Below are 12898 nucleotides of genomic sequence, written 5' to 3'. Positions count from 1 at the left end.
CCAATGCTTGTAAAGCTGCCTGATAAGTGAATGCTACTGAATATCAGTCTTGCTCAAATTCATGAAACAGGGTTACGTCATCCATCAGATTTCAGTTTTAGTCAGAGATAGATATGTTTCCATGTTCAAATTGGGTAATGGGTCTCACACAATCTTATAGCTTAATTGCTTAAGACACTTAAATCCATAAGTAAGCAATGACAGTTCTCTTAGGAGTTTGTGACTTACCTTACTTGACTTGTGGTCCACATTAAAAATGGCAATTGCATCCTCTGTTTTTTTCCTTCCAGATTTGGTTATTACATACTCAGCAAGTTTGTTTGCTAAATAGGTCTTTCCAGTACCACTAGGTCCCGAGAGTATAATTCTGTGATGCTCCATCAACAAGTTAAAGTACCTTTGGGTAATTGGTTTAGGAATCAGTGTATCAAAAACAAAACTGTCCAAACTGTTTTCTTCTACCCCTGAAGGAAGAAACAAAGGGAATAGCATGCCTTATTGTTCTACATAAGCTGGGATTTAAAATACGGTGCTGACAACAGAGTTATTAGTTTTAGGGATGCAGGCCTTGTAAAATTATTTCCTTGATATTTCTATCTCACAACCATGTGCTGCCATTTTAGCCCCCCCCCAAATAAACAAACAAACAAACAAACACATCAGTAATAAGGCAGAGTGAACATCCAACAGAAACTTAGCTGTTTCCTTTGGTTCAGGCTTAGCTCTATTGTCTACTTCATATTTCCCAAGTAGGTTTCCAGACAGAAATGGAAGAATTACTATCATTTCTATCATAATATTTTCCTTGCCTTTGAAGGTGATAATTTTGTTAAGAGTAAATGTAAATATTAAAGCATATGTGTACATTCTTCCCTTTTCTTTCTATTTTTCCCTTCTCTTTGTTTTCTCCTATCTCTCCTTACAAATCCTAGCTGTACAACCACTTAAGCTTTTGAAGAATAGAAATTGTGATATTTGGCAAGGAATTAAGAAGCAGAGCAACAGTATCTCCTTTTACTAACCCAAGCACCTTAATCACAAAATCAAATATTGGCAAATTCCTCTATTAATCCAGTTTATGTAGATGTGCTCTGGCTCTTTAACATATATGAGCAAGGAATTATGGAGACAAGTATACTTTAGATATTCCACTTGCCTATAATTAATCACATCATCCAAAGCAAACAGAATTTCTCATCCCCGATTCTTAACATCTATTCTCTATCCCCAGTGGGTATTTATTGGGTACACACACATATTTTAAAATCAAAGATACAGTGATGAATATATTACTTTGGGATATGCAATGAATTCTTTGAATCCTCCCTAAATGAAAGATGGTACTGGAGAAAACCTAGAAATTTGAAACTCCCTCATCACATTCCTCTTCTTGAGTCTTAGAGAATCTTCAAAATTTCACATCCCAGAACTCAAAGAATTTCATTTACTTCAATTTTGGTGTTTTTAGTAGGGTTTTAGTGTTTTAGTAAGACTTTAGTGTTTTAAAAATAAGTGTGTCTCGTTTCATATTAAAACCATTGATGTGGTTAAGAGAGCTTTCAAGTAACGAAAACTTGAAGTGAAATTGCAAACAAAGAGGAAGAAAGAAAGAAAGAAAGAAAGAAAGAAAGAAAGAAAGGAAGGAAGGAAGGAAGGAAGGAGAAAGAAACGTTGGCTAAAAGATACAGTTGTGTTTTTCTTTTCATTTTTCTTTTTACCTTTCAGGTTCACAGTAATGACGTTATTATCTCCAACAAGATATCCACAAGGCAACAGTTCAGGCACTTCTAGGCTATGGGATCTAATTAAATCTCCTATACAGTAGCTAGCAATGCAGTCCGAGCTCAGACCAAGGCTAGTGGATGTATCAATTCGGAACACATATTCCTAAAATGATAACACACAAAAAAGGAAGTCAAAACAGAGATTCAACTCATCTACTACAAATACAAAACTCCTGGGGATATGAAGCTAGCTGTCAAGATTTTTGAAATGGGCAATAAAAGAATTATTAATATCACACAGCACAATGAGAAAGCTTTCCTTACTATTTGAAAGGGAGGTAGGAAAAGCAAAGTCCACGTTATTAAAGCTAAGGAAAGCATGAAAAATAAAACATATGTGAAACTTAGTATCAGGAAATTTTGTACAACTTACCTTAAAGAGACGTCTGATTACACCATCTAAGACATCCCACTTGGTTTTTCCACTAACACCAATGGATCCTATCAAATAGGCCTGAGACTTCTGATCCTAAATAAGAACAAATAGAACCCAATAAAACCCAGTCATATGTCTTATTACTACATTTCCTACTAAAACATATTAATGTACTACTACTAAGGACTAAAATGTTTATTAAGCCTATAGGTCTTATTGTAACAGACCTGCATGGTATATTATATAAAATAAAACCCACCCCAACAAACTAACTAAACAAACAAACAAAGTAACATCAATAGTAACAAAAACAAGAAAGAAAGAGATGAGATGAAGTGGTATGGAAAACTAATTCATGACCTGTTTGGTAATAGGGAAAATAGTCTTTTGCTTTAATGCAGCGGGTACATTCTTGAGTAGATGCAGCTTGGTAGAAGGGAAATGGTGATCGAGAGGCAAGAGAACTATTTCATATGAGACCTACAACTTCCTCCTACTAATTTTGTGGCCTGATCTTTGTTAAGTCTAAAATTCAGGTTGTTTTCATGTATTGATTTAGATGATATCAAATCCAGCTTTTAAAACTAAGTTATCCACAGTAGCATGGCCTTCACATATTTACAAAACAGTTTCCACTTTGAATTTATCAAAAAATTTACTACAAGAACATGTCAGGGAATCCTACAGGAGCCATTTTATCGAGCAAAGAACGGTCCCAAATTTAGTATCTTCTTTCGAAAAAAAATTTTTAATGTGTATTTATTTTTGACAGAGAGAGAGACAGAACACGAGCAGGGGAGGGGCAGAGAGAGAGGGAGACGCAGAATCCGAAGCAGGCTCCGGGCTCTGAGCTGTCAGCACAGAGCCCGATGCGGGGCTCAAACTCACAGACAGTGAGATCGTGACCTGAGCCTAAGTCGGACACTCAATTAACTGAGCCACCCAGGCGCCCCTATTATCTTTTTTTGTGGGATGGGATTTTGAGGACTTTTTACATATATTGGACAAATAAACAATTCAAGATTTATAGTCTGAGTGGAGCCTCTTTTATGATGACTGGAAATGGTTACATAAAATAGTGATCATGACTTCAGTAGATATAATTAGCTAGTTGCTATGTTACAATCTTGGTTCTAGTCACCGACTGTATTATCCTCAACAGGTGGTAGAATAACAACTGAATCAGATATTAGAAGATAAGGATTCTACAATGCACAATATCTACCACCTCACTTAAGAAATGTGACTTTAGGTAAGTCACCTAGCCATCTCATCAAGAAGCCTTGATTTCTTCATCTATAACATTTGCCTCTATAAGGGTAAATGATTATTACCATTATTTAGATATAATCCAAGTTAGAAGTCAATACCTTTTTCAGAAAAGGTTAAGAAATTCACAACAAACCATTGTGATTTTTTTTTTTTTTACTACTCTTATGGACTGAGTGTTTGTGTCTTTCCCAAATCCACATGTTAAAGACACAATCCTGTGTGATATTTGGAAATGAAGCCGTTAGGAGGTAATCAGGTTAAGTCAGTAGAATGGCGCTCTCATGATGGCATTAGTGACCTCATAAGTGGCAGGGGGTGGGGAGAGGGAGACACCCAACTTTCCCTCTCCCCAAGTACACACACTGAGGAAAAGACATGTGAAGACATATTGAGAGATGGCTATCTGCAATGCAAAAGAGTCCTCACTAGAAACCAAATTAGCCAGCCCCTTGGTCTTGGACTTTACCATGGTGTGAAAATAAATTTTTGATCTGTAATACAGCCAGTCTATGGTATTTTGTTATGGCAGCCCAAGAAAACTAAAACAATTCCTTTCAATGTTCAAAAACATTGCCTTTTAGAATTATGTTAAAATAGAAAACTTGCTTTCTAGTAGTATTATAACCCAGTCAAAACAAATGTGTTCATACAATGCTTTGTAAGTAGCTGCTTTCAAATTAGAGATAGCTTAAGCTTCACTGAGACTATTAGAATCTTTCACATGAAGACCCACTTGGGAAAATCAAGCAAAAATCTACAGCTCAAGAAGAAAGTTTATGGCATTGGAATTCTTGGAATATTTTCTCAGTGTAAAAATTCACAAGTGCTATCTTACTTTTTTAACTTCAATATTTCAACTATTTTAAAATTCCAAAGGACTTTTCTGTTTTTCTGTTTGATGGGAACAAATTCAGATATTTGCAGATTTGTATTCTTGGCCACTCGACTACAAACTCAACTTGAAATAATATTTATAGTTTTCAAAAAAGACTTGAGTCACAAGGACATTGTCAATTTGATAGCAATAATTGATTCCAGAAAAATTAAAATATTTGCCTTATCTTCTAAGACTTTGCTTATAAATGACACATAGGTAGCATCAATAGAATTTTCATACTAAGTTCAGTAAATACATCATTCTAGTGTCTAGAATATTCATCTAGCATATAGTCTCTTCTTTGTACAAAAACTATATTGACAACCCTGGTAACGTGTTACTACACATCATAAATATCCCCTGTATTTTACAGATGACACCAAAAGAATGTTAGACAAGATGTTTATGTCAAAGAAAATGATGATTCTTTTCTGAAGCTATAGAAATGAGAGTGGTTGACAATCACTATTGTTATCAGTGAATGAACATGAGATATCGAGACATATTTCTACCTATATAATGATGTAATTTCTTTTGAGTCCCTAACTTTCATGCTTTTATGACATATTAAGTGAATGACAAGATACACACTGCTGATAGCATATTTACCAGGACAAATATCCAATATAAGATACATTTGATTCATGGTCATGTTCATCCTTTAGGAATATTTAGAATTTAAGATTAAAAACATACCTTTGCTCGGCCGTAGCCCTTGCTTATGGAGACTATAATTTTCACACTGCGGCCATCTTTGTGTCCAGTTGTATCACCAGCATCGTCGAGCAAAATATCTACCAAATTTTCAAAGAAGTAAGTAAACACGCACGTGCATGCACACACACACACACAATAGAGTCACATTAGCTTGGAATTGTTTACTATCATTGTTTTCTCCCTCATTTTTTCTCCCTCAGTTTTATATCTTTCAGTAGGAATATATGGCCTTTTTGCTTCCCATTCTAGCCTAACTGGTTTGAAAAATCTCAGCTTTCAAGAAGATGAATTACTGTGGTTGGGCTGAAGGTTCAGTCTAAGAATTTATTTCTGCTTCCAAAGATCTTCACTCACATGCTGGGCCATTGCCCTCAGATGGGGAAATGAAGGGTTTCTTTTCCTATTGCACACACATCTGAGTAATACCTGGGTAATATTCAGTTACCATCATTGCAACTGTGACACACTGAAAAGCCATTTGGTTTTTCTATCCAACCTAAAATATCCAAGCTCAATACCCATGTAATTTATGAAAGCTAAGGTGCTGAGATTGCGTGTCAACTAAAATTATTGCCAAGCATTTGGCATATATCCAGCTATATTACTGCTTACCTTATATCTGTAATTATTAGGTACTGTTACTGAATTTCAACCACAGCATTATACTTCCCTATAGAAGTATATTAATTATCACTCTCCTGTACCCTTTATGCTTATGGTTTTAAAACCAAAACAGTATTTCTAGTAATCAGCTAAGACTTACAGAATCCTGATAAAGCTAGCTAACCTGCAAGCACCAGCCTTTAAATATAATTGAGGATTAATTTTTAAACTATACCATATGAGATTAACATCCAATTTGGATAATTATTAATGTCAACTATCCCACATATGTGTTATTATAGAGCCACACTTAATATGGCTTTGACGATAATGTTATTATAGAGCCATGTTTAATATGAAGATAGTGCTTTGTGCAAAAAGGAACTCAGTTACGTGCTAAAGAGCACATGAGCCTGGTGACAAGGGGAGTCAATTACTGTGACTAAATTTATAGAGAGAAGGGATGTGAATGTACTCGCAGAGAAACAATAATTTAATCAAATAGTTTTTGAAAATAGAATGGTTCTATTATCTTAATAATTAAGAATATGTCATTTCACAAAGGAAAGAGTAAAAAAAAATGCCTTAAGATCACAACAATAAAAAAATCCACAGATTTTGAGGAAAATGGATATTTTTGCCAAAAATTTTTAAAATATCAAAGACAATCTCCCTACTGGAAATTCAATTCTTTTGCCAGATCAACATCCTCACAATCTCTTACTTTTTTGCTTATCTCAGTTAAAAATAAAACCCTTTTTAAGTGTCATTTAATCTTCTTGCTCTTTTTCTTAGAAGTTTAGAGTGGCTTATGTTGGCTGCATGCATGTAAATTTCTGGTATCCCATGACCAAATTATCTATCTCTTTAGTACTTTGCTCAATTAGTTCTAAATGTTCATAAATATTCAAAAATACTTCTTAAGCCTAAAAGATACCACGAACTGTGCTGGGTATTGGGAAGGAATACCCATTCAGGTGAAAAGGTGAGAAGGAAAATGAATTTCTTGCTCTTTTGGCATGTGTTAAGTGCCAGAAATAAAGGCATGAGGCAGTGAAATAGAGTAACTGAAGGGAGGCTGCTCTACACAGGGCATCCTAGAAGGCTTCCATGGGGAGGTGCTATTTGGAGATAAGACCAGGTGGCTGAGAAGTGCTATGCAAGTAAAGACCAAGGAAAAGAGGTCCAGAAAACAAGAACAAATGCAAAACCCTTGATGAAAGAGCTATGTGTGTTCAAGGGTTTGGGTGGTAGGAGGGTGGAGATCAAGGGGTTGGGGGGACTAGTATGGAATGATGTGGAGGTAGCTAAGGGCCAGATCATGAGTGGCTTAGTACTCCACATCAAGGTATTTAATCTGATTTCTGATCTACTTCTCTGCCCAAGTTTGTCTTGGAGCATGTTTCTCATTTCACTTTATGCTCACTCTTAAAAACTGCCAGAACTGTGAAATTCTTCCTGAAGGCAGTGATGTACATGTCTACCAGTAAATGAATGAATGACTGTCCTTGGCTTCTCATACGGCTACTTAAAGGAAAAGAGTATGGGAGTTAAAAGGTCAGATGCTGGATTCATCCAGACCTGGGTTCAAATATTAACTCTACATCTTACTAGCTGCATGATCTCGAACAAATCCTTATAGTTTCTTTCCTAAGTGTTGGTTTCCTCATCTGTAAAATGGGGCTCAAACAGCCCTTACTTAATAGGGTTACTGAGACCATAAGAGATAATGCTTTTACAACACTTTCTCCCCATTGTTTAATACCGCCAGCTGTTGTAACCACTATTCACTTTGTGCAGGTGTTTACTGTAATCCCTTCTCCGCACAGTGGGAGGAGTACATCCTGACTCACTCCGTGTCCCCTCCTGTCCTCACCATATCGATAGGATGATCACCTGAAGAAACAACTCCAAGAAAAAAATGAAAACCAGCAAATTTGAGGTAAGGGTTCTCTGTGGGGTTTCCTTAATGGAAAATAAGTTATGGTCCTCTGTCAATATTTTAAGGAAGAATAAAAAGATCTGCCATTTTGGTTACAATCCAATGAAGTTATGACAAAAAAAAATGAAGTCTTTTCAAATTTATGTCTTTACTAGATGTATGGAATGTGTAGTTATATTTCAGGAAATGAAAGTTTGTCAATTATCCACTCTCCTGCCTACTTCTCTCCTTTTTTAAAAAAAATTAATCATGAAGCCTAGAAATTTTTTTTTTTGTTAAAAAGCCACAGCATAAAGGCATTATTGATTTCCAATTCTGAATCCACTAAACAAGAGTGAGGACAATGAAAACAGTATCCTAGTCATGTGATTTAACGTTTTTTTTTAGTTCAGATACAATTATCACTAATGAAAAATGATTAAAGAAATAAAATAATATAGAACTAAAGATAAAATGTATACTTAAAAAGTACATCTTTGAAACCCCCTCAAAACATTTGCCCCAAATTCTGATTTACGGACATCAGTATTTTCAGGCTGATGAATACAGAGATTATAAATTTGATTTATTATATTTTATATTTATCATTATGAGTCTTAGTTTTTCCTAGACATGAATTTTTAGTTTCATTTTTACATGGCTTCTGTTTCTAAACTATCTTTAGTACTAACTGTGCCTCCTTTAAACTTTACTGTATTTCCATGAGATAAAATGATATCACATAACAAGCAGTGAAATCCTGCCATTAAGCCATCGTGTAAGGTACCAGCCCTTGCTCGTCTTTCCTTAAGGAGTCCAGCGAGGACACAGACGCTGACTGCCTTTGGCTGTGGACCCTACTTTCACTTCTCTGTTAGGCTCATCACGGACAACATATAGGATTTTGCTCAGGGCCACCAGAATCTATACATTTAAAGTTTTTATTTTTTTTTCTTTGTTGGCATCTTTTGAAGAGTGTGGATGATGACACCTTACAGACAATTTACACATTCAAGTTGCGACCACAGTCCCATAGTTTGATTCCGCTGAATGATTTTTAAGTTCGTTTAATTATGACCTCTCTCTGTTTCTTCTTGGCTACTAACATTGGCTTTACTAGATGCTTAGTCTCAGAATTCATTTCCCTCCCCCAATACCTGCCAAATGTTATATACAGTGTTTTCCTGAATTTCAGGGAGTTCCTACTTGTCTTTTAGTTGCCACTTGCCTCTTCTAAGAAGAAAGCAAGTTATATATTTAAGCCCTTCATTTTACATTATGAACAGCAGATGTAACAGAATTGTTAACATTCTGACTTTTTAGAAGAGGTACGACTTATTACAAATCTTCATCAATATCAGCATGCTGTATCTCTGTTTCTCTTCTTCATCTCTATTTTAGTGTAATTTAAGGCAAGCCGGGAAGAACTATATAGTTGTATAATGGAATCCAAAGTTACCCAGGAACATGCATATCATTGGTTTCCAAGCGTCATCTGGTGGCTATGCTTTGCAATTACCACAGATCTTCATGTAACTCTTTCCTAAACTAAATCTTACGTACATAAAATGATTCACTGCTATATACTTTATAACTGATAGTTCATCAGATACGAAGACAACATTATGTCATATGATTCTATCTGCGATGAAGTAAAACTGTACCCTGGTTCCATCATTAGTACCGCTGCACACAATAACAGAATCCAGTGAATTCTTTACATTTGTTGAAAACTTAATAGAACTGTGATGTACTAGCATTATGTTCTCTCCAGGTAACGTCATGCATGATCATCTGGTCAAATTTAGGAATAGGTCCTGATGCACTCGTAAATGGGCTTTGTACACTTAAAATACTGTACGACTGTGTGGGATTATTAGCATTATATTCATAAATACTAATGATCACCACTGAGAATATCATTTCTTTATTGTGTTTGTAATCACCAAGGAAGTATTTCTCAAGCACAAGTAATTTTTTAAAATGATATGAAAACCATACGTCTTACGTGTGTCACTCTTTCACAGAGCATATTCTTTTAAAAGTATAACAGAATAGAATACATTTTTAGGAGAAGGACTATTTCTGAGAATTCAGAGTGCTAACATTTTTAGGAGAGTGAGTTTAAGAACAGCGGTGGGCACGATTCTCCAATGCCAGCCCCCTCTCCCCTCATGAAATCATAGGCATGATTTCATTCAGGCAGGTGTGTGCACAAAATTACCTGAGGTAACGGACTCTGTGATATTCAGGTTGTTCAGAGAAAGTCCTAGTGACTGGCGTGAAGATGAGGAGGATGAACTACTTGAGGACTCTGACGGTGGACGAGCAGGCTTAGCTGCATGACCAGTTTCTGCCTTCAGGCGGTCATTTTCAGCCTTCAGTATTTCAATTTCATTCTGTTGTGAAGACGGAAAATACAGGAAAACAAAATCCGGCCAGTTTGTGTGAGAAAATGGCACCAACTCTTTCATCAGAGGTAATTATTTTGTTTATTAAATAAAGCATGTGGTGATATGTTAAGTAAACAAATATAGATTATGAAAACAGGATTTTCTTCCAAAGAAGGTAAATTATCAACCTAGTCTCTGTTTCTTACATACATAGATTCATGTATTCATGAATATAGACACACTAACCCTTAGAATTTATATAAGTATTTTTTGAATGTATCATATATTTGAGGGGTCTTCTAGGACTTGGTCCCATTTGAATTAAGAGTCATATATTTGAAGAGTTTGCAAAATTTCTCATTTTAAATGCATTGTTAAATCTCACAGGTAAATAATGTCATTTGTAATAGTCTGAACTCACGTAGAGTCGACAGCCAGAGCAAAACAGAAACAGTATCAATAAGGTGACTTAACATTACTGCAGAATTCCAGCCAACATCTGAAAAGTTGTTCCTTCAAAATGGAGCACTAAGCTCATAAAAACAACAAAAACCTTTTGATGAATACATATGGTAGCAGATAAATCTGCTCAGCAATGAGTTTTTCTTAGTTCAGTCAACTGTGGTACAGAGTGATGACCGGTTTACAATAATAAAATGAAAACTTAGTCTGAGCCCAGCCTGGTTCTGAAATTAGCCTTCAGATGCTTCCCCAAAATACAAAAGCTTTACTTTTACAGATGGCCTTCCACACCACTGTTACTTTGCATATTTAGAAGGCTTGTGTTAAATTTCTGTAGTTTCCTCATTACGTTTTTTTCCCAATAGAAAATAGGTAAAAGTAATTGAAAGTCAGATGTCAAAAGAACGGAAAAAAACCAACACAAAGGCAAATCGTGGACAAGTGTAGACCCAAGGGTTGTAGTAGTTCCTTTAAAAACTCGGCCCTCAAGTGAATCCAATCACTAGTACAGGTGTCTTGAATGGCCCTTGAGGGCAACTGGCCAGTCTGTACTCCTCATTCCAGCTTTGGATTTGACAAAATGCTCCATTCAGTATTAAGAAATGAGGTGCAAAGACTGAATAAACACACTGTGTTTCCACAGTGGGTTTAAAAGTGAGATGTGTTTTTATAATAACCAAGAGTGGAAAATAAACAATATTTTAAATCTCTCCTCTTTGTTCCTTGAAGGTGTTTCAGCACTGACCTGCATCCGGTTCATGGCTTCCCGGATCTGGTCAAGGTGATGAGCAGAGCTGAGGGCCTCCAGTCGGATATCTGTTAATTTTAATTCCTTTTCTCTGAGCTCGCTCTTCAGCTGCAGAATTATCTCTGCCTCAGCCTCGGTGCATTCACAGATCCTGAAGAAGGAAACAAACACAAAATCAGCGGTAGGGGAAAGCCGGAGGATTCGGAAAAGCAGTGCTTCTTTTAAGGCTGAGCTGCAATATTATCCAGCAGCTACAGAAGTTATTTGCTACCAGCAACACCTAAAGAGAAGGAGAAAGAGTTTTACAAACGGCAACACATTCACAGGTTCAAAACTGAAAACAGTAGCTGTCTTTTTCCTTTAATCCTTTCTTCCTATTTTCTGAACTTTAAAAACAATCCATTATTGGGGCACCTGGGTGGCGCAGTCGGTTAAGCGTCCGACTTCAGCCAGGTCACGATCTCACGGTCCGTGAGTTCAAGCCCCGCGTCGGGCTCTGGGCTGATGGCTCGGAGCCTGGAGCCTGTTTCCGATTCTGTGTCTCCCTCTCTCTCTGTCCCTCCCCCGTTCATGCTCTGTCTCTCTCTGTCCCAAAAATAAAATAAACGTTGAAAAAAAAAATTAAAAAAAAAAAACAAAAAAACAATCCATTATTAGTGAATACCAAGTAATCTTCAAAATTCCCTTGTTGCTCATATTCATGGGGCTGTGGAGTCATAGTATGACACCATTTCATTCTACCATTGTTCAAGGGACTTAAATCTCTATTTGCAGCTTATGAAACATTCTTTTTTTAAAGCAGTTATGATATTCTTAAAACATTGATTTCTTTTTCTTTTTTTTTTTTGTAAACTGCCAAAGAATAACATTATTTGCCACAACACTGTCTTCAAGTTACCATGAAAATCCAATATAGATACTGTAGAAAATAAATCAGAGAGATTAGTTTTGGATATTTAACTCATGGAGGAGGGTTATACAACCCTCCTGGTAGGCTCAGCTGATTTAGGAGATCGGACTGATGAAGCTAAATCACAGGTTTCAACCCATGCAAGCAGGCTAGTCGAGGGCTACCTAAAAGTCATATACATTATTTCCTTATTATTTTGTTATTGTTGTCTTGTGGGCAGTTTTGCAGGAAATATGGTGAAAGAACTTGTTTTATATTAACTGATCTCTCTTCCATTTAAAATGCGAGGACTACATTTTTGCTTTGTTTGTTGCTTACCAAAATGATAGTGTTATGTTCCTCCTTCCTATACACGTGATGGAATTATCTAGGATCTACAAATGTCTTAAATGGTCCTACTAGTGGCTCTGTGCTACGTGAGAGTTCTCTGCTAGTCACAGTCAAGAAAATTTGATTCAAATAGTATCTAAAACAAGGAATCACCACATCCGAGTACATGTTCCACATCCAAAGGTTTCATTCATTCTTGTAACAACAAATAGCAACAATAAAAATGCTATGCTAGATTATCTCGTGGAATTAAAGACAAATGGATTACAGCTTGGTTTTAGGAAAACAGCTTTGACTTCAAAAAGAAAGACAGAGGTTTTTATCATTGAAATGCATGTGAGTGGTTTTAGAAAGAGCAAAAGCAGACGCTGCTTAGGTTAGAATCTGGGTCTTTGCAAATTTCATGCATCACACGCCATTTTACCGGGATCTATGCTTGTAGATCACAGGGCCATTTTGCCGTTTCTTTGGTGGCCAGACAAGGGGTGACCTGCATTGAATGCAC

At 36.2% G+C, this 12898-nt stretch overlaps 1 protein-coding gene across 1 annotated transcript in view; it reads right to left on the bottom strand.

The window, feature by feature from the left end:
• Positions 1-12898, bottom strand: part of NAV3 (neuron navigator 3) — a 588388-nt gene that overhangs the window by 25654 nt on the left and 549836 nt on the right. The window contains exons 27-32 of the mRNA XM_042992807.1: positions 11151-11304; positions 9775-9949; positions 5006-5103; positions 2158-2253; positions 1719-1887; positions 229-464 (exon numbers count right to left, since the gene is read on the bottom strand). Of these exons, the coding sequence (XP_042848741.1) occupies positions 229-464; positions 1719-1887; positions 2158-2253; positions 5006-5103; positions 9775-9949; positions 11151-11304 (928 nt within the window). The remainder of the gene's footprint in view (positions 1-228; positions 465-1718; positions 1888-2157; positions 2254-5005; positions 5104-9774; positions 9950-11150; positions 11305-12898) is intronic.

The sequence above is a fragment of the Panthera tigris genome, chromosome B4, assembly GCF_018350195.1.
Source record: "Panthera tigris isolate Pti1 chromosome B4, P.tigris_Pti1_mat1.1, whole genome shotgun sequence".
Lineage (NCBI taxonomy): Eukaryota > Metazoa > Chordata > Mammalia > Carnivora > Felidae > Panthera > Panthera tigris.
This window is presented reverse-complemented; position numbering and strand designations above follow the sequence as displayed.